Genomic DNA, 19285 nt, shown 5'->3' with positions numbered 1-19285 from the left:
TTGTGTGCAAACAATATGAAAAAGCAGATACCACAAGCGTCACAATATAGATTATGACGTCATAAAAGCTAAGACTGACAATGTGTGCATTTGAATATTTGCGAATGCTTTGCATCACCTAACAGTATTTAACAAACTTGTCTACTGTAGGTTCTTATGATAGTAGCTCTTCGGTTTGATTCAGCTGTCAATTAAGATTGTTTACAACTTTTTCAAATTAACAAAATTGACAATTAGTTATCCAAAGTTGATCCCTCTGATTGAAGTTTATTTGCAATTTAAAAATGATTTTACTAAAAGCCCCGCGAAATTTTGATGAGTTTCATGGCGCTTACAAATTATGTATGGCGCAAAATTGACACACACTTCAATGACCCAGAAGGAAGCAATCCCCGAACACTCCTTTGATTTTATATGTCAATCTAGAAAGTGTTCTGTCGGAACCATCATGTTAACATTTTAAACAATACTAGGCAATTCCAACAAAGCTGAGCCTCAAAGCTTTCAAAATACTGAAATACCGTCGGCACATGAAAAACTTGTCATTTGACAGGCATTTTGGATATTTTATGCTTAACATTGATTTTTCCAAAGTAAACGGTTCTGCAGTAAATTTAATATGCTTTGTGGGGGGGATAAAACCAAGCAAAATTTTGTTAAGTTGCAAAACAGGAATTAAAAAAAAACTGTTGCAAATCTACTCTTAATATCTGTCAGGGCAAAAACTGCTTTCGACCAATGCAGAAAGCAATGAACAGGCAATGTTAGACATCTAACAATAACATCATTATGACCATAAAACAAGAGATGTCACAAACACAAACGACATGCTGGTGGGATGAATGCTACCAAATTTATCCTCGTTTTGGATGCTTTTGCAGTTCTTCTAGCACCACAGCATATTCTAGGGTGAACTAATGGGACGATCCTCCAATAACCAGTAACCTGCCAATGCTTGGCACAATTTACGCCTTCTACACTAACTAACTTTAGCGCATTAGTGACATTGCACAACGCAACAGGTGGACGGCCGTTTCAGAAAGTCATCCAGACCTTTAGAAGTTGTTGTCTGTTTTTCATTTTTGAAGCAACGATTTTGATTACATGACAGCCATGCTTATCTTGCTGCTGCAATTTTGGCCATTATATGGAAACCTTAAATCGCTAGAATAAATTATTATGTACATCCCACTTTGTTTGTCTTGATGACTCAATTATTTAACCCATAAACCACTTAAAATGTGTTTTTTTAGTTTTTAAATAGTGTCAGAATTGGCTGAAATTTGGACAGCTTATAGAAATTACCATTCATAGGAGCTGTTTGTTGTGTTTTACCCTATAGCTCCAACATTTACCCCACCAGCCACCTAAAATAAGTGAATTTTGTAAAACGCCGGAACTACCGTATATACTTGCCGATAGATCGCACTATTAGCTTTGTGTTAAAAAAGTTTAATTTAGAGTTGACTCGCACATAAGTCGCACTGAAAATCTAGTGATTTAAAAGGCCCTTTCCCTAGCTTTTTTGCATAGATAACTTCCTATTTTGTTTTTTTTTGTAGGGCTTAATATGATCAAAATATGTTTGCATTTTTTCTCAACAAAGCGGGAAAATCCAACGCACGCTGAGTGGTCGCATGTGCGCTCATGAAACTGTCTCGCATTGGTATCTGCGTGCACGAGCGCATGTACCCGTATTCGATAGAACCACAGTGGCAATAGCACATTTCCACTACAACTCGCGCACCCTTAATTTTTTATTGAAAATTAGTATAAAATTTTGCACGTTATACTCAAATAAATACGTTTTTAGCCGGAAAATACGGTACTTGCAATAGCTGAAAGCTTTCAATTTTTATTCCGACTTGGTGGCAATTTGCACTTATGTCGAGCGAATAGGTAGCACCTATATTTTTTGTTGATAAGGAAAAAATTGCGACCTATCTGCGAGTATGTACGGTAAATGAAATTTGCAAAGTTGTAGCTTGTAGAATTTTTTATTCATAGGTGTCTGTTTTTTGTTTCACCCGGTTATGCCACCTTTTACTCCTTATTTTCTTCAAAAAAGAATGGTAAAAACAACATACTTCAAACAATCTCTGGGTGAATCTGATCTGTATAGTTTTTACTCTACATGGTATTATTATTTAAGCCTAGTGCCGATCACTGTTTTTGCCCTGCAACATGTGACTTTCTCATTATTTTTAACTTTGCATGTGTGGGGACCCATGAGTTTCAGCCTGCAGAAACAACTAAGGTTGTGAAAGATGGTGGCTAATATGGGACCTAATGTAAAAGCAGCATAGGAAATATATTAATGTTTTAAAATGGGCTATAGTGTATGTGCAATGACAAAATGTGCTAACCCACCTTTCTAGTTCTTGTAAATGGGATAACCTGTAATAATAGAAGCTGATGTTGCTCTCCTTAGCAGTCCTAAAAGTTAGAATAGAAAGTGTAAAAGTTGGATTGGGTTTTGGTCTCGTACTTTGGGGTTGGGGCCTGCATACAATTTTCGACAAAGCGCTTTGCCACTTAACATGTTGTTTTAAACTAGAATGTGAAATAGGAAACAACTAGAAGGGTAGCTTAGCTCATTTTATCGTTGCACATACACTATAACCCATATTAAAACAATAATATACTTCCTATGCTTATTTTATATTGGGTCCCATATTGGCCACCGCCGTTTATAACGCTAGTTGTTTCGGCAGAATCTCATGGGTCTTAAAAGAATACAAACTAAACCTTTTTAAGTTTGATTAAGACATTCTACTAATATGTCATAAAGAATTTAAATCTGATGCACCATTTTTAAACCGTAACCAGTTCATATAAACAGGTCGCAGGTGTGTGGGGACTCATTCGTTATTGCCTACAAAACCAATCCTGTTAATAGGTCAATAGTGTGTCTAGTAAAGCTGTACATAGGATTGAGTATATAAAATGGAAATATATAGGAAAAACATTTTTCCAGTTTGTACTATTTAAATACTATAATATCTATTGACATATCTTGCAAAAACAATAATGTTGGTAATTGCTGGAAATAAATCAAAATCAAAATTAGTGTAGTTAACCAAAAGCAAATGGTGTATATGGTGAATCAGTAAACATGACAAGAATTATATAAATTAGCTATGTATATAATATAGTATGCATAAACTTTTTTAGGAATCTGCTTTGCATACACCTGTAAAAATGTTGGGAAAAAGCTTGTGTATAACTGGTGGAAATGGAGATATTTTTTTGTGGGATGTGAGGTAAATTACAAAGTATTTTCAGTATTTACTGTATTTTTACAATGAGCATATTCTTTTCAGGAAAGGTGAACTTTTACGTCGGATGAAATTGTTGACTGCCTCAGTAACGCCAACACCAGTTGGAAATATTGTTCTTCTAAGTGACCTTTCTATTGTATGTGCTATGGGTCATGAACTGTATGTAGTTAAGTTTCCATCAGTAATGGAAAAAAATGAGTAAATTATCTTTCTGTGTCTTTTCTATCAAATGGCAAAATTAATTTCTGTCCTTTTGGTGAATGCTTCCTGAAAATATTACTGAAACAAGGCACAGGTTTTATTTATACAACAATAAGTTTCAGTAAACCCATCACGAGCACTTCCATATACATATAGCCATATTACCACCAAAAAACATGTATAAAATATTCTTTGTTTCGTGAGTAATTTCAAATCCATAACCCTCTCCCACTATAGCATGCCATGAAGATCCAAATTTTTTGTCCATGTTTTCTTTAATCATTTTAGCAGCACTCTGCAATAAGCATTTTGACACAATAAAAATAGTTTGGTGAAGTTATAAGTACATGGCTAGAAGGATTGTTTATTGTAGTGTTTCTCAACTTGGTTGGTACAACCACTTGTGTTTGAAGCAAAAACAACACATGCCTTTCTTTTAACAAACTGGAAAAAGGAGTTACAGTTCCCAACTACAAACAATCAAAACATAATGCAACAAGGCAAGGGCCTTCAGACTTATTTTGAGCTTAAGCATTCGAGCAGTGTTCCATCCTACATGACAAAAAAATAAAGTTAAAAAAGGTACCTCATTGTTTGTACTGAATTTTTCACAAGCGGTGACGCACAACTCCATAGCCTCAACTCGCATTTCCTCTGGCATGTCAGTATGCTTGTAAATTTGAAGTTATTGTGTAAATGTTTAAACAAAATAAAAATACCGCCCATGTTTACTTCGTTAACTAGGGTTACTGTCAAATTCGTTACAACTTGTTGTTTTTTCCCAATCAAAGTGCTACTTCCACACATATATACCTATATCAAACATCAGAATGGAAAATTACATAGCAGTTTTAGCAAAAAGGACAAACTCTTTGGCACCCCAAAAAAGCTATTAAAAAAATATTTATTGGTAAGCAAATAGCTGTAAACATTTATTTCCAAAATCCTTGCAACTCTTATATTGATAACATCACATCTTTAAATGCATTTGCATGAACCACATTAGATCAAAAATACTTTATGTACTTACTCTTATGAGAGGATAACTATGCAACCGTCTGAAGTCATGAGGTTCATCTTTTTTTGCTTCTACACTCATTATAACGTTTTAAATCCTAGCATAAGTATTTTGTGTTGGACCTTTACAGAAATTTATGCGTCAATAACAATGAAATTTTGTGAATCAATAATATATAAGATTTTTTCTACTGGTTGTATTAATGTTTTTGTGAACAATTAAGTCTGATGCTTTTTTATCCTCACAGGTATTTAAAACTTAACCTCTGCCCTCACAGTAAGATTTTTTTGTTTGATTTCATTAAACTCATCTTTTTCACTTAATCTTTGCTATTTCTTAGTAGCTTTAGCCCAAAAAAATAACATTAAAGCTATGGCACTAATATAACTTTTTTGCCAAAAATGTGATTCTGCAGTCTTTGGAAAATGACAACAATTGGGTATTTTTCAATTTCATACAGGTCGATAATGAAAATAATATTTAACTAATCATAAGAATGATATTTAGAAATACATCTATACCACTTCCAACAAAAAAGTGTAGTAGATCTTTTTTTCCCTGACTACAGAACACTAGACCTGTTTGTTTGTTTTTTTACTACAGGATAAAATACGATTACACGGCCGAAATAGATTATGTATTTTCGAGTAGTCTGCTAACATTACCAGTTTCTTGATTTTGCACAGGTAACTCCGCATGTTAAAGTCACAACTAATTGATCTTTGAAATATTTTTAATAAAATGCATTTCCTTTTTCTTAAAGTTCTCTGGCAGTTAGTTTTTTGATTTAGCTACTTAATTACCCACAACAACTTATTACACTTCAGTTTATAAGGGTAGTAAATAATTAAACAGCGGGTATTTTGAATCGTACGAAATTGCTACAGTACTCCTAAGATTTTGTATCAGTTAAAAAATACCCTGATTTGTGACAAACATTGTATGTTAATGTTAACCAAACCATAAGGCGGTAACCAGTGACAACCATAGGTTGTCGTTGTAGCGAACCATAGATAACTTAATGAATTAAGTTATCTATGAGCGGACGGTAGAGCTACTTACGTCAGCCGCACTTTTAGCTAATTTTTGATTGGTGGCCCTGGAGCATAATTATTAATTTAGCGGCTAAATAGAAGTAGGGTTGGAAAGAAAGTTTTTGAAAATTTACATTAAGAACTAACTTTTTGGGTTAGTTTCATTGAATTTGTGATGGTAGTACCTAACTCCAACCTAATTGCCCTAACAGTAGGCCTAGGCATATTTTGAGATACCGTATTGACCCGATTGTAATACGCGGTTTATGTTGTTGTTTTACCTGCCGTCTGTCGAGGGCTTACTAACGAGGGCGGCTTACATTATTTTTTTAACATCTCAACATGCGGCTTACAATCGAAGAAAATACGGCATACAGTTTTCAATAGGATTTGTGTTCTTTGCGCCACCTATCGAAAATTAGCTAAATGTGCGGCTGACGTAAGTTATGGTGTTAGTAGGAGAGAGTGGGGTGGGTTGTTACAAAATTTGTTTCGCTGCAATTTTGGGGTTAAATTATTATTCAGATCATCCTGATTTTTTGCATGAAGTTTGATATGCCCCTAAGTCTAGTAAACATGTTACCAACAAAATTAATTGGTACCAGTAAAAAAAAATATTTCATGTTTTCTGGTTGATGCTCTGTTGCAACTCACCCCATGGTGGGTGTCACGTTCCGTTTTCAAGGGTACGCAAAGTTTGGGACTGACTATCGGAAGTTCTTTAACAACCAACGCTCGTGTACTCTGATCAGTAGGGCAAATATTTTGTCAAAAAAAGTCAAAATTTTTAGAATAGGTCAAAAATTGTCAAAATTGTTTACAAAGTAAAAATTATTTACAAAGTTTACAAACTGCATTTCGTTTATATACAAATGTATTGAATAATTTTCGTTGTGTCTTAGCTGCAGTTTTTTGGCAGTGATTTTTAATTAGCTCATTCCCTTTTCAGAATAGGTTAGGTCTATGTTCAGATTTTTGCCCTTCTCTTTCGCTCTAGCCATATTTTAACTTTTTGAACGATAATGCGTAATTTAACTACGAATTCTTCATAGGTCAAAATTTTGTCAAAAAAAGTTTTTAAAGGTCAAAATTTTTCGTTTTTTAGGTCAAAAAATAATTGCCCTACTGATCAGCAATAAACACTTTTCCTACACCTTTATTATCTTATTCAAATAGAACCAAATACATAAAAATACGAGTATTTACGCACGAAGAAATTGCTTATATAACCTATTGCACGGGTTATACTTCATGAACACATATACACCGCATGCCTTTACGTGCAGCCTAACCCTTTTACCAGCGCGAAAAATAACAGTTAAGCATTCTAAAAATACGGTCGGCTACTTGTACCGTTTCGATAACAATGGATGGGTAAACTCTGCATGGGCCTTTTTCTTCAGCATTTTTTTTTGGATGCAAAGCATACCTAAAGATGAATTTAGAAGAAATAACATGCTTAGAGGAGAAAATCGACCTAATTGTTGTCGAAATTGATTAAGAGACCAGAGCAACCATGGTTGAATGTTCAGGAACAGCGTACAGGTTGTCTCAATGCTACCAAGACCGATGTATCAACTCAAGATGTGAAAGATATCAATTCTATTGCTTCAAAAATGGCTAAAAGTGTAGTAGTAGATGTGTAGCGGCTGATCACTTGCTAGATCTAATCCTTAAAACAAATTATTTCTGAACAAATTGTTTCCATATTTTACAATTTGTTTCCAAACTGTTTCAGAAACGAATTACTTTTTAACAAATTGTTTCCATATTTTACAATTTGTTTCCAAACTGTTTCAGAAACATATTATTTCTGAACAAATTGTTTCCATATTTTACAATTTGTTTCCAAACTGTTTCAGAAACAAATTGTTTCTGAACAAATTGTTTCCATACTTTACAATTTGTTTCCAAACTGTTTCAGAAACAAATTATTTCATAACAAATTGTTTCCATATTTTACAATTTGTTTCCAAACTGTTTTCGAAACAAATTACTTATCAATAAACTGTTTCCATATTTTACAATTCGCTTCCAAACTGTTTCAGAAACAAATTCTTTCATAACAAATCGTTTCCATATTTTGCAATTTGTTTCCAAACTGTTTCAGAAACAAATTACTTCATGACAAATTGTTTCCATATTTTACAATTTGTTTCCAAACTGTTTCAGAAACAAATTACTTCATAACAAATTGTTTCCATATTTTACAATTTGTTTCCAAACTGTTTTCGAAACAAATTACTTCATGACAAATTGTTTCCATATTTTACAATTTGTTTCCAAACTGTTTTCGAAACAAATTACTTCATAACAAATTGTTTCCATATTTTACAATTCGTTTCGAAACTGTTTCAGAAACAAATTACTTCATGACAAATTGTTTCCATATTTTACAATTCGTTTCCAAACTGTTTCAGAAACAAATTACTTCATAACAAATTGTTTCCATATTTTACAATTTGTTTCCAAACTGTTTTCGAAACAAATTACTTATCAATAAACTGTTTCCATATTTTACAATTCGCTTCCAAACTGTTTCAGAAACAAATTCTTTCATAACAAATCGTTTCCATATTTTGCAATTTGTTTCCAAACTGTTTCAGAAACAAATTACTTCATGACAAATTGTTTCCATATTTTACAATTTGTTTCCAAACTGTTTCAGAAACAAATTACTTCATAACAAATTGTTTCCATATTTTACAATTTGTTTCCAAACTGTTTCAGAAACAAATTATTTCTGAACAAATTGTTTCCATATTTTACAATTCGTTTCCAAACTGTTTCAGAAACAAATTCTTTCATAACAAATTGTTTCCATATTTTGTAATTTGTTTCCAAACTGTTTCAGAAACAAATTACTTCATAACAAATTGTTTCCATATTTTACAATTTGTTTCCAAACTGTTTCAGAAACAAATTCTTTCTGAACAAATTGTTTCCATATTTTACAATTCGTTTCCAAACTGTTTCAGAAACAAATTCTTTCATAACAAATTGTTTCCATATTTTGTAATTTGTTTCCAAACTGTTTCAGAAACAAATTCTTTCATAACAAATTGTTTCCATATTTTGTAATTTGTTTCCAAACTGTTTCAGAAACAAATTATTTCTGAACAAATTGTTTCCATATTTTACAATTCGTTTCCAAACTGTTTCAGAAACAAATTCTTTCATAACAAATTGTTTCCATATTTTGTAATTTGTTTCCAAACTGTTTCAGAAACAAATTACTTCATAACAAATTGTTTCCATATTTTACAATTTGTTTCCAAACTGTTTCAGAAACAAATTCTTTCATAACAAATTGTTTCCATATTTTACAATTTGTTTCCAAACTGTTTCAGAAACAAATTATTTCTGAACAAATTGTTTCCATATTTTACAATTCGTTTCCAAACTGTTTCAGAAACAAATTCTTTCATAACAAATTGTTTCCATATTTTGTAATTTGTTTCCAAACTGTTTCAGAAACAAATTACTTCATAACAAATTGTTTCCATATTTTACAATTCGTTTCCAAACTGTTTCAGAAACAAATTCTTTCATAACAAATTGTTTCCATATTTTGTAATTTGTTTCCAAACTGTTTCAGAAACAAATTCTTTCATAACAAATTGTTTCCATATTTTGTAATTTGTTTCCAAACTGTTTCAGAAACAAATTACTTCATAACAAATTGTTTCCATATTTTACAATTTGTTTCCAAACTGTTTCAGAAACAAATTATTTCTGAACAAATTGTTTCCATATTTTACAATTCGTTTCCAAACTGTTTCAGAAACAAATTCTTTCATAACAAATTGTTTCCATATTTTGTAATTTGTTTCCAAACTGTTTCAGAAACAAATTACTTCATAACAAATTGTTTCCATATTTTACAATTTGTTTCCAAACTGTTTCAGAAACAAATTCTTTCTGAACAAATTGTTTCCATATTTTACAATTCGTTTCCAAACTGTTTCAGAAACAAATTCTTTCATAACAAATTGTTTCCATATTTTGTAATTTGTTTCCAAACTGTTTCAGAAACAAATTCTTTCATAACAAATTGTTTCCATATTTTGTAATTTGTTTCCAAACTGTTTCAGAAACAAATTATTTCTGAACAAATTGTTTCCATATTTTACAATTCGTTTCCAAACTGTTTCAGAAACAAATTCTTTCATAACAAATTGTTTCCATATTTTGTAATTTGTTTCCAAACTGTTTCAGAAACAAATTACTTCATAACAAATTGTTTCCATATTTTACAATTTGTTTCCAAACTGTTTCAGAAACAAATTCTTTCATAACAAATTGTTTCCATATTTTACAATTTGTTTCCAAACTGTTTCAGAAACAAATTATTTCTGAACAAATTGTTTCCATATTTTACAATTCGTTTCCAAACTGTTTCAGAAACAAATTCTTTCATAACAAATTGTTTCCATATTTTGTAATTTGTTTCCAAACTGTTTCAGAAACAAATTACTTCATAACAAATTGTTTCCATATTTTACAATTCGTTTCCAAACTGTTTCAGAAACAAATTCTTTCATAACAAATTGTTTCCATATTTTGTAATTTGTTTCCAAACTGTTTCAGAAACAAATTATTTCTGAACAAATTGTTTCCATATTTTGTAATTTGTTTCCAAACTGTTTCAGAAACAAATTACTTCATAACAAATTGTTTCCATATTTTACAATTTGTTTCCAAACTGTTTCAGAAACAAATTCTTTCATAACAAATTGTTTCCATATTTTGTAATTTGTTTCCAAACTGTTTCAGAAACAAATTCTTTCATAACAAATTGTTTCCATATTTTACAATTTGTTTCCAAACTGTTTCAGAAACAAATTATTTCATAACAAATTGTTTCCATATTTTACAATTTGTTTCCAAACTGTTTCAGAAACAAATTACTTCATAACAAATTGTTTCCATATTTTACAATTTGTTTCCAAACTGTTTCAGAAACAAATTATTTCATGACAAATTGTTTCCATGTTTTACAATTTGTTTCCAAGCTGTTTCAGAAACTTTAGGAAAATTTCGGAAGGGCTGGCCTAGCTCACACTACATTAGCACTTTACCTCAGCACCTATTGCATTTGCGCATAATATCATCGCTTATCGCCATATTGTTTTGCATTGGTTGGACACCCTGGGACGATAGGTTGCAAATACTATTCAAATTTCATCCAATTCGGACAATGCGTAAAAAAATACCCATTTAGGGGGCCAGTTGGGTAAATTGTTGGGCTATAGTGGAAAACACAACAATCAATTACCCATAATGACATGTTGCAGAAACTATTCAAATTTCATCCAATTCGCACAATGTTTAATAAATTGAACTATTTTAGGGGGTCAGTTGGGTAAATTGTGGGGCTATAGTGTAAAATACAACAATCAACAACCCATCATAACATGTCGCAGGAACCAACCAAAATTCATCCAATTCGCACAATGTTTAATAAATTGAACCATTTTAGGGGGTCAGTTGGGTAAATTGTGGGGCTATAGTGTAAAACACAACAATCAACAACCCATAATAACATGTCGCAGAAACTAACCAAATTTCATCCAACTCGCACAATGTTTAATAAATTGACCTCTTTTTAGGGGGTCAGTTGGGTAAATTGTGGGGCTATATGTGTAAAACACAACAATCAACAACCCATAATATCATGTCGCAGAAACTAACCAAATTTCATCCAATTCGCACAATGTCGATTAAATTGACCTCTTTTTAGGGGGTCAGTTGGGTAAATAAGGGGCCTATGATGTAAAACACAGCAATCAGTGGTGGGATTCAGCCAGTTCCCACCGGTTCCCCCGAACCGCTATCTATAAACATAAAAAAGTTCGCAGAATCAGTTCCTGGCCAACTTCCTCAAGCACACCAAACGTAACAACTGCTTGTATTGTTAAATACCGTATTTATTGAATTGTAAGCCGCGGCTTACAAAGTTTTTTACCCTGCCGTTTGTGCGGCTTACAAACGAGGGCGGTTTATAATCGGGGGCGGCTTACATATTTCTTTACGTCATGCCGATACTTTACCACTGGCCTGTGTAACGATTCCATCAGCCTTAATATCACTTTTCTCGTACGCTTTGCACGCCAACATACGTTCTTCTGCGTATTGTTGACAACTAATACTGTTCTGTAACAATAAGACGAATTTATATGGAACAATCGTTTCATTTTGAAGAGATATTGTTTGCATACGGCTTCTAATGGAGAGCGGCTTGCACTATTATTTTAACACCACAACATGCGGCTTACAAACAAGGGCTGCTTATATTTATGGGCGGCCTACAATCGAGTAAATACGGTACCTACACAAAGAATAAGTTGACTTTCAACTATGGGTTAGTAGCGAACCGGTTCTTAACCTGATTGAATGACACCACTGCCAACAATCGACACCCCTTTATGACACAAACCGTCCGAACTTCATCAAATTCAGACAATGTTTAAAAAATTGACCCATTTTAGGGGGCTAGTTGGGGTAAATTAGGGGCTATGGCGTAAAACACAACAAGCGACAATTTTTTTTTAATTTTTTTACGACAGTCCGGAAACTGAAAACTGTCCTTTGTCGTGTCACCATACGAGAAATAAACGTAATTTTCAGATGAAAGATAGTCGATAATAATAGTAACGTTTTCTGTCAGAATATTCGAAAACAAAATTGTGCGAGGACGAACCAATAGTGGACAATTGAGAAACAAATGTTGCGTGGTTTCTACGGCCTGACATGCACAAGGGCAAAAGTCCCTGGGATTAATATGGTTAAGTCGAAGCATGCTATGAAGGGCAGTTGTCTTAGGACAAGAGCCATACAGATGTTAAGTTCTGACTGGATGCGTAACGAAAAGTTTTTTAACTTTATTTTTAAAAACTGAAACAGATTTTATCGATAGGATTTCTTTTGGGAGATCATTCCATAAGCGATTAGTTTTGCGAAAAAATGAGTTGAATTTGTTATTTCTGCGGCACGCAATGGGGTGGATTTTGAGGGGGTTACACAAGTTATATTTAACTAAGTTTTAAATGTATTCAGGAATGCAGCTTTGTAAATATGATGGTCCTATGCAATTTAGAACTTTGTGAAATTGAACAAGAGACCAACACGGAGAGGTGTCAAACCAAGGTCCTGTAATATTTTATCATACGAGGTGGTCCTCATACACCCTAAAATTAGTTTGGCCGATTGGTGTTGCACATTTTCTAGTACAGTCAGATAGGTTACAGTTGTCGAATAAAATGTCGCCATGTTCAAGTGTAGAAAAAACGCAGGATGATATGCCGGGAGACTGTGTTGGATATTTTGCGCAATCGGTGAACTTTGATTTGTGCTTTGTGACATACGAATGTGGTCGTGACAAAAAAGTGTTGGTGTAGATAAGGCCTAAATATAAGGCCTAAATACGTATGTGCACGGGTTTCAGGCAGAACTAAACCTTTGAATAAGATTTGAGGAAAATTGGAACTTTTACAAAGCGATAGTACTTTAGATTTGGAGGGATTAAAGTTAATTGCCCAAGTGGAAGCCCATTTGTCGAGGTGGTTGAGATCTCGCTGTAAAATTTTTTTATTTGGAGATATATCCGAATAATCAAGGTCAGTGTCGTCAGCAAAAAGTGAAATGTTAGACGTTAAGTTATTAGGGATGTCATTGACATATATCAAAAAAAGCAATGGACCTAACAATGAACCTTGTGGAACTCCGGCATTAGTAGGCTGTAAGGTTGAAAGATTGTTGTTCAGGCGAACTTGTTGTACACGACCAGTTAAGTACGATTTTAGTAGAGGAAGCAAACTGCCATTTATCCCAATTTGTTTAACTTATGAAGTAAACCGTGGTGCAAAACACGATCAAAAGCTTTGGAAGAGTAAATATTATGGGTTGTGTGAAGCAGATTGGTGATGGTTGAATGATTTTTGCGAAATCCAGAATTGTTGGGGTTCAGAAGTTTATTTGTTTCCATTTATTTGTTTAAGTAATGATGTGTTTGTGGAGAATTTTTTCAAAAACTTTTGACAGGGACGGTAGGAGCAAAGTTGGTCGATAATTTTTTACATCATGTTTTGGCCCGGATTTATGCAGTAGGATTATTGTAGCTTTTTTCCACTCCGACGGTAAGATACCAAATAAATAGCTGAATGGCGTTGCTAGGGATTCTGCACATTGTTTTAAAATGTGATTAGGAAGATTTAGCGGATCAGAAGATTAGCTAGGGTCAAGCTTACGTAAAACGCGGTACACATCAAACGGGGTAATGTCAATAGAAGATGTGTCAATAGGTTAAGCTGGCAGGAGGCAGATTTGAAGGAAGTGTGGAAATGGAGGCGAAATGTTGATTGATGAAATTTGCTTTATCAATGTCATTAACATACGTTACTCCGTTGTAAACAAAGCTTGGCGTATACGTTTGCTGTTGCAGGAATCTTCGTTGGTATTCAGGATTTTACGTGTGAGCGACCAAAACGACTTAGAAGAAGGTTTAGAAAGGCAGGCTTCGTTAACAATATGCGCATGGTATTTAGCTTTTCCGTTCTTATTTTGCGTTGAATTTCGTTTCTTAGTTTGTTGTATTGTAATTTGTGTTGCAATTCACCAGAATTTCTCCATCTGGTAAACCAGCGATGTCGCTTTCGAAACAGATGTTTAATTTCGCGATTCATCCATCGCTACATTTCGCTGTTAGCTTCAAAGATCGGAGTGAAATATATGCACGTCTGGTTAACAACATCTGTAATGTTGTTTAGGGCCGTGTCAACAGAGGATGAGCTTGCAACCAAATCATCCCAATGATATGCGATTAAAATATTGTTTAGAGATTCAAAATTACCTTTGGCGAAAATCCATTTGTAAAACACATGATTGGGGAGAGCGCCACGAGATACGTTAAGTGTAACATAAATAGCACAGTAATCCAGATTTGCAAGTGGTGGTAGTACCCCAGATGACAATACACACTCGGGTGCGTTTACTAAAATCCAGTGTGAATGTCACTAAATCTGGTTTGTTGGTCTATTAGTTGCCTAAAACCACGCTGGGTGACAGAAGAATACAAAGCAGAATTAAAGATAGTTGCGTGTTGCTCATTAAAATCGCCTACAATAATAACGCATTTGGTGGTTTGCTGTAACAAATCAATTGTGGAACTTAGTTTTACGAAAAAAAGATCTTTTGGAGGTTTTGCTATAGTTGGGAGGTTGGTATCCAACGGAAATTATCATTGGTTGACAATCGGGAACTGTGGCAATTTCCAGCCACATCAACTAGCAATCGTCAGACTCCTATTAATACAAGCGTCACCCCGCCACCGTGCCTATTTCTGTCCTTTCTAAAAGGAAACTGAAAACCGTCAATGATCAGGCGTTCGTTAGAAACACTTGAATCTAGCCTTGTTTCTGTCACGCAGATGTAGCGAAATTTTATTTGCTTGTTATTTTTTGTCACCGTCACTTATTGTTTTCGTTCTTTTTCGTTGTGGCACCTTAATTACGTTTTTGTGTTATGGCACCCTCGCTGCTTCCCCTTAGGAGTGATTAGTTGTGAAAGCGTTGATTGCGCCGGAATGTGCCTTCCTGTTCCGCATGCTTTAAATAGGGCGTCACTAGTCGAAGAGATGGCTTTTTCTCTGGGTGCCGTGAAACGTGGTGATATTGGTGTTGGTGGTGGGTTGCCACGTGCCCGGTGTAACTTTGTTTTTACCTTGTTTTAAATATAAGTCGCGCCCATAAGCTAAACCAGTGTGAGGGTGTATAATTGGCTTTAGTGGTGAGCCGTTATTGCAGGGTTCTGGACCGGTTACGAATTAAGTAAGCAGGCTTGGTGCATAAGATCGATTTGTCAAGCCTGCCGAAATAATTCGGTAACAAATTGGCGAGCACGCCAGGACCCTGTCACCACAACCCCGCTGGTTTAGTTTAAGAGAAAAGTCGGTTTCAGTTCGTTTTAGTTTGTTTTTGTTTATTTGTTATATTAACGATGTTTTTTAATGTAATGATGAAATCTCCGCGTTATGGCGGAGATTTAGGTTTGCATAATTTTACCGTGGTGCTGGCGACCTACTGTCGCGATGTTGGAGCTCCAGAAGGACACAGAACCAAGTTGTTACTTGATCTGGTGTCAGACGAGCAGCTGGCTTATTTTCGACGGGCGACGCCCTGTTCTGAAGTCAGTTATGAGGATTACAAGCGACTGGCTGCCATGTGGGATTGGTTGCAGGCGTTTGGTGAAGGGCTTCGGGCCCATGTCGCTTCACCAAACTTGATGCCGGTGCTAGTCGACGGAAAATGCAGACGAATCGCTTCTCCTGATAGATGCAAGCGGTCAGAAAATGAGGCACATCAATTCGAAAAATTTATTCGACGAGCCGGATGCTCTTTTTCTGCGTTTTCGCAAAGTGCATTTGGTATTTTTGTGACTGTGTGTTTTTGGGGCACACCTCTTGCGCCCATTAATAAGCGACGCAAGAGTCGAAAACGCTGTGTTTGCGAGCGTATGTTGTTGTGCAACAACCCGGTTATGGCCAAACGTTTGTATTCCAGGCCGATATGATGTTTTGAGTGTTGATGGCGCCGAAGTGCTCTTTGTGTACTTTCAGAGCTGCTAACTGAAGTTTGCGTAGTCCTACGGGAGTAGGACGAATTCAGGTTGGGGGGAATGTAGCGAAATTTTATTTGCTTGTTATTTTTGTCACCGTCACTTATTGTTTTCGTTCTTTTTCGTTGTGGCACCTTAATTACGTTTTTGTGTTATGGCACCCTCGCTGCTTCCCCTTAGGAGTGATTAGTTGTGAAAGCGTTGATGTGCCTTCCTGTTCCGCGTGCTTTAAATAGGGCGTCACTAGTCGAAGAGATGGCTTTTTCTCTGGGTGCCGTGAAACGTGGTGATATTGGTGTTGGTGGTGGGTTGCCACGTGCCCGGTGTAACTTTGTTTTTACCTTGTTTTAAATATAAGTCGCGCCCATAAGCTAAACCAGTGTGAGGGAGTATAATAGGCTTTAGTGGTGAGCCGTTATTGCAGGGTTCTGGACCGGTTACGAATTAAGTAAGCAGGCTTGGTGCATAAGATCGATTTGTCAAGCCTGCCGAAATAATTCGGTAACACAGATTGTAGAATTTGTTTGCATGTCGAATTAATTCCTTTCTTTGAGCCTGCAGGTAGATGCCTCGTTGTGTTTGCATTAAAGGACCAAGCGCGACCAGAAAGAGAAAAAATCTTTCTTTTGTCCGATATCTTGACAAACTTGATAACTATTGGGGCTGGTTGAGACAAATCTTTTGCATCCACTGATTGTTAACGTACGCCGCGGCAGGAGGTGAATGTTGCTAAACTGTATTTTAGCAAGTTCAGAGAAAGAATACTGCAGTTTTTCCGTTAGAAAATTTTTTAAGACATGTTCTGTTTGGTCAGGTGACTCGACAGGTAGCAGGTGAGGTACGCCATGCCCATGAATCAGCAGGTTAAAATCTTTGGAAGGCATTTCGTCCATAACGCGCTTTTGATTCAATTCAACCTCAGTTTCCTTCAGGTGAGTTTCAAGCAAAGCTACTTTTCCCTCGAGCTCGTCAATTCGATGGTGTGCAACCTCGGGATTGTTTCTGCCTTACCGACGCGTTCCCTCAGGTCGTTTTCAATTGAGATCAAGCGCCTGTCCATTGATTGCATGAGGTTGAAAACGTCTCGTAATGTCAGATCACCTGCATCACTTGTTTCAGTATTACTTATTCTATGGCTGCCTCTGATAGTAATATTTTCCATATTTGCCTGAAAGATATAATAATTTGATCGCTACAGGAGATCTGACTTGTTATAACAGCTAAAAACTCATCGAAGTAGACAGTTTAAAACAGAATTTTATAGCGACAACAGCAGCTCCAAAAACACGTCCGTCCAGCACGGTGACAACGGTGATGAAAAGTAAGCATGTTTCTCGCCTTATGTGTCACGTTTATGAACACAGTCCTTGACAAATAGGAATATTGCAACAAATATATATATATCCTACATTTTAATTTGCCGACTGATTCTGTCAGCACTTAAGACAGTTCTCTCAAATTTCGAGTAAATTCACATGTATTTTAGGATAGCGTTGTACTTTTCAGCGTCTCGATATTGGAGATCGACGCGCGACAGTGAAAAGTCATTTCGCACATTCAAAAATGAAGGTTTCTGTGTCACGAAATTAAAGAACAGCTTCCACTCCGCAATAGTTCATGTGGCGTAGGCTTTGTGGTCCGGTGCGATATGTGAAGCCGGTTGATAACGGTGTAAGGTTTTCAGAAAAGGGAATTGTTTAGTAGTTTAGTGATTTGTTCGATTGGAAACATTAGCTCCAGTGTTTCCTTTATACAGAAATTATCGATACTTTCACATCGTTTTTGTTTTGTAAGTGTTGTTTACCAATTTAATTGAAAAGAGTAGTTGGTTTGAAGAATATTTCAAAAGGTCACATTACAGTTGATTGATTTTGACAATTGGCAACGTTTTTTGGAATCCAAATATCACAAATCTTTGTTCTCGGAGCCAAAAGAGGCTACACTTTCAGTTTATACAGCTTTTTGAAGGTTATGACGGTATCTGTTAAGTTGCAAAACTATTCAGTGTCAAATTTTGCTTTGCAAAAGCAAATGCGAATCAATTCCTTTCAATTGCTTTTTTGCCATTGTTAGGAGGTGAAGTACATAGAGAATGAAGCGAAATTTGTCCTTTCCAATCGCCGACACAACCGAACAAACTGTCCGTTCCGGCGCAGGTCCTTTGACAGGAGACTCGTCCTCTCTCTTCTCTGGCGGATGCAACAAGGTGTGATGGGCTTCATTGCAGTCCCTCACGGCACGCTTTGGGGCTGTTGCACTTAGTAGCAAAGTGCCCAAATCCGGGTGACGCGCAGACGATCGCGGTAAGATCGGGATTTAAATTCCTCGCACTTAGCAAGCACGTGGTTTCCCGAACAGCACTGACACAGCGGGGCAGTGGGAAAATGGGAAGGTCCGGCACGAGCCTTCGGCCTAGATTCTTGTTCGCTTACAACGACATGACTGGAAGTCTTTACGTGACTACTTTTACATTTCGCCTTCTTAGCTTCGTTGCGATGCTCATCGAGCATGCGGCTGAACAACGAATTTGCAATCCGATCCTCAGTTTCAACGAAGTCCACAAGATGCTCAAACAAAGGTTCACGGCCAGTATCCCTGAGTATTTTCTCAACACGCCGTTTCCAAGCCTCTTGCATCTTGAACGGTAGACGATTCACAACAGCAATCAACGTAGGGTAATTATTCATCTCGGAATGCTCGTCAATGTCTGAAAGTGTAAGTAAACAATCGCGCAGCGACTGCGCAAACTCGCTTAAACCAGCAGCATCGTTCGATCGCAATTCTGGACCGTTGACAACACACCGTACACATGCATGAGCGATTATATGTGACTTGCCAAAGTGGTCGTACAATAACTGTCTCGCTTGTTGGTACCCGTTTTCCTTTAGTCTAAAACAGTGTTCAATCAATTTACGGGCCTTGCCATCACAATGCTGCGCCAAATATGACAATTTGGCACCTTCGTCATCGATCTTGTCGTCGATGCGAGAATCGAAATTGCGAACAAACTTCCAATAGTCCATTGGATTGCCATCAAAAACGAGAACTTTAGGCTTCGGTCTGTTTATGTGCTTTACAAGTGATGCAATCTCATTGTCATGTACGCCAGTTGGCTTGACTGAATCATATGTACAAGC

The 19285-nt window shown here is 35.8% G+C and overlaps 3 protein-coding genes and 1 pseudogene across 6 annotated transcripts in view; 1 reads left to right on the top strand and 3 right to left on the bottom strand.

Annotated features, from left to right (window-relative positions):
• Positions 1 to 3818, top strand: part of LOC145213572 (sterol regulatory element-binding protein cleavage-activating protein-like) — a 79990-nt gene extending 76172 nt beyond the window's left edge. For all 4 annotated transcript variants that reach the window (XM_080081914.1, XM_080081915.1, XM_080081913.1 and 1 more), the window contains 2 exons: positions 3175 to 3263; positions 3324 to 3818. In XM_080081914.1, coding sequence (XP_079938040.1) covers positions 3175 to 3263; positions 3324 to 3483 — 249 coding nt within the window. In that variant the 3' untranslated portion in view covers positions 3484 to 3818. The remainder of the gene's footprint in view (positions 1 to 3174; positions 3264 to 3323) is intronic.
• LOC145213579 (dynein axonemal light chain 4-like) lies at positions 3613 to 4646 on the bottom strand. The gene is made up of 3 exons (XM_080081921.1): positions 4513 to 4646; positions 4069 to 4152; positions 3613 to 3777 (listed from the first exon to the last, which is right to left on the bottom strand). Exons 1-3 carry the CDS (start codon positions 4579 to 4581, stop codon positions 3613 to 3615), a joined length of 318 nt encoding a protein of 105 aa, XP_079938047.1. The 5' UTR covers positions 4582 to 4646.
• Positions 4647 to 16592: 11946 nt separating this feature from the next.
• Positions 16593 to 17310, bottom strand: LOC145213092 (uncharacterized; annotated as a pseudogene).
• Positions 17311 to 18406: 1096 nt separating this feature from the next.
• Positions 18407 to 19171, bottom strand: LOC145213091 (uncharacterized). Its single transcript, XM_080081329.1, has one exon. The coding sequence runs from the start codon at positions 19169 to 19171 to the stop codon at positions 18407 to 18409; it is 765 nt and encodes a 254-aa protein (XP_079937455.1).
• Between the last annotated feature and the right edge of the window lie 114 nt (positions 19172 to 19285).

This window comes from Phallusia mammillata, chromosome 2 (genome assembly GCF_965637545.1).
Source record: "Phallusia mammillata chromosome 2, kaPhaMamm4.hap1.1, whole genome shotgun sequence".
In the NCBI taxonomy this organism is placed as follows: Eukaryota; Metazoa; Chordata; class Ascidiacea; order Phlebobranchia; family Ascidiidae; genus Phallusia; species Phallusia mammillata.
The sequence above is the reverse complement of the archived record's forward strand: the minus strand, read 5'-3'. Positions and strand labels throughout refer to the sequence as shown.

Bases quoted from the DNA above. Each gene is read 5' to 3' on its own strand.
- LOC145213579 (XM_080081921.1), bottom strand. From the start codon at position 4,581: ATGAGTGTAGAAGCAAAAAAAGATGAACCTCATGACTTCAGACGGTTG. The intron at 4,153-4,512 runs GTAAGTACATAA...CAAATTTACAAG, and splicing joins ATAGTTATCCTCTCATAAGA to CATACTGACATGCCAGAGGA. The intron at 3,778-4,068 runs GTACCTTTTTTA...TGCTTATTGCAG, and splicing joins AATTCAGTACAAACAATGAG to AGTGCTGCTAAAATGATTAA.
- LOC145213091 (XM_080081329.1), bottom strand. From the start codon at position 19,171: ATGGACTATTGGAAGTTTGTTCGCAATTTCGATTCTCGCATCGACGAC.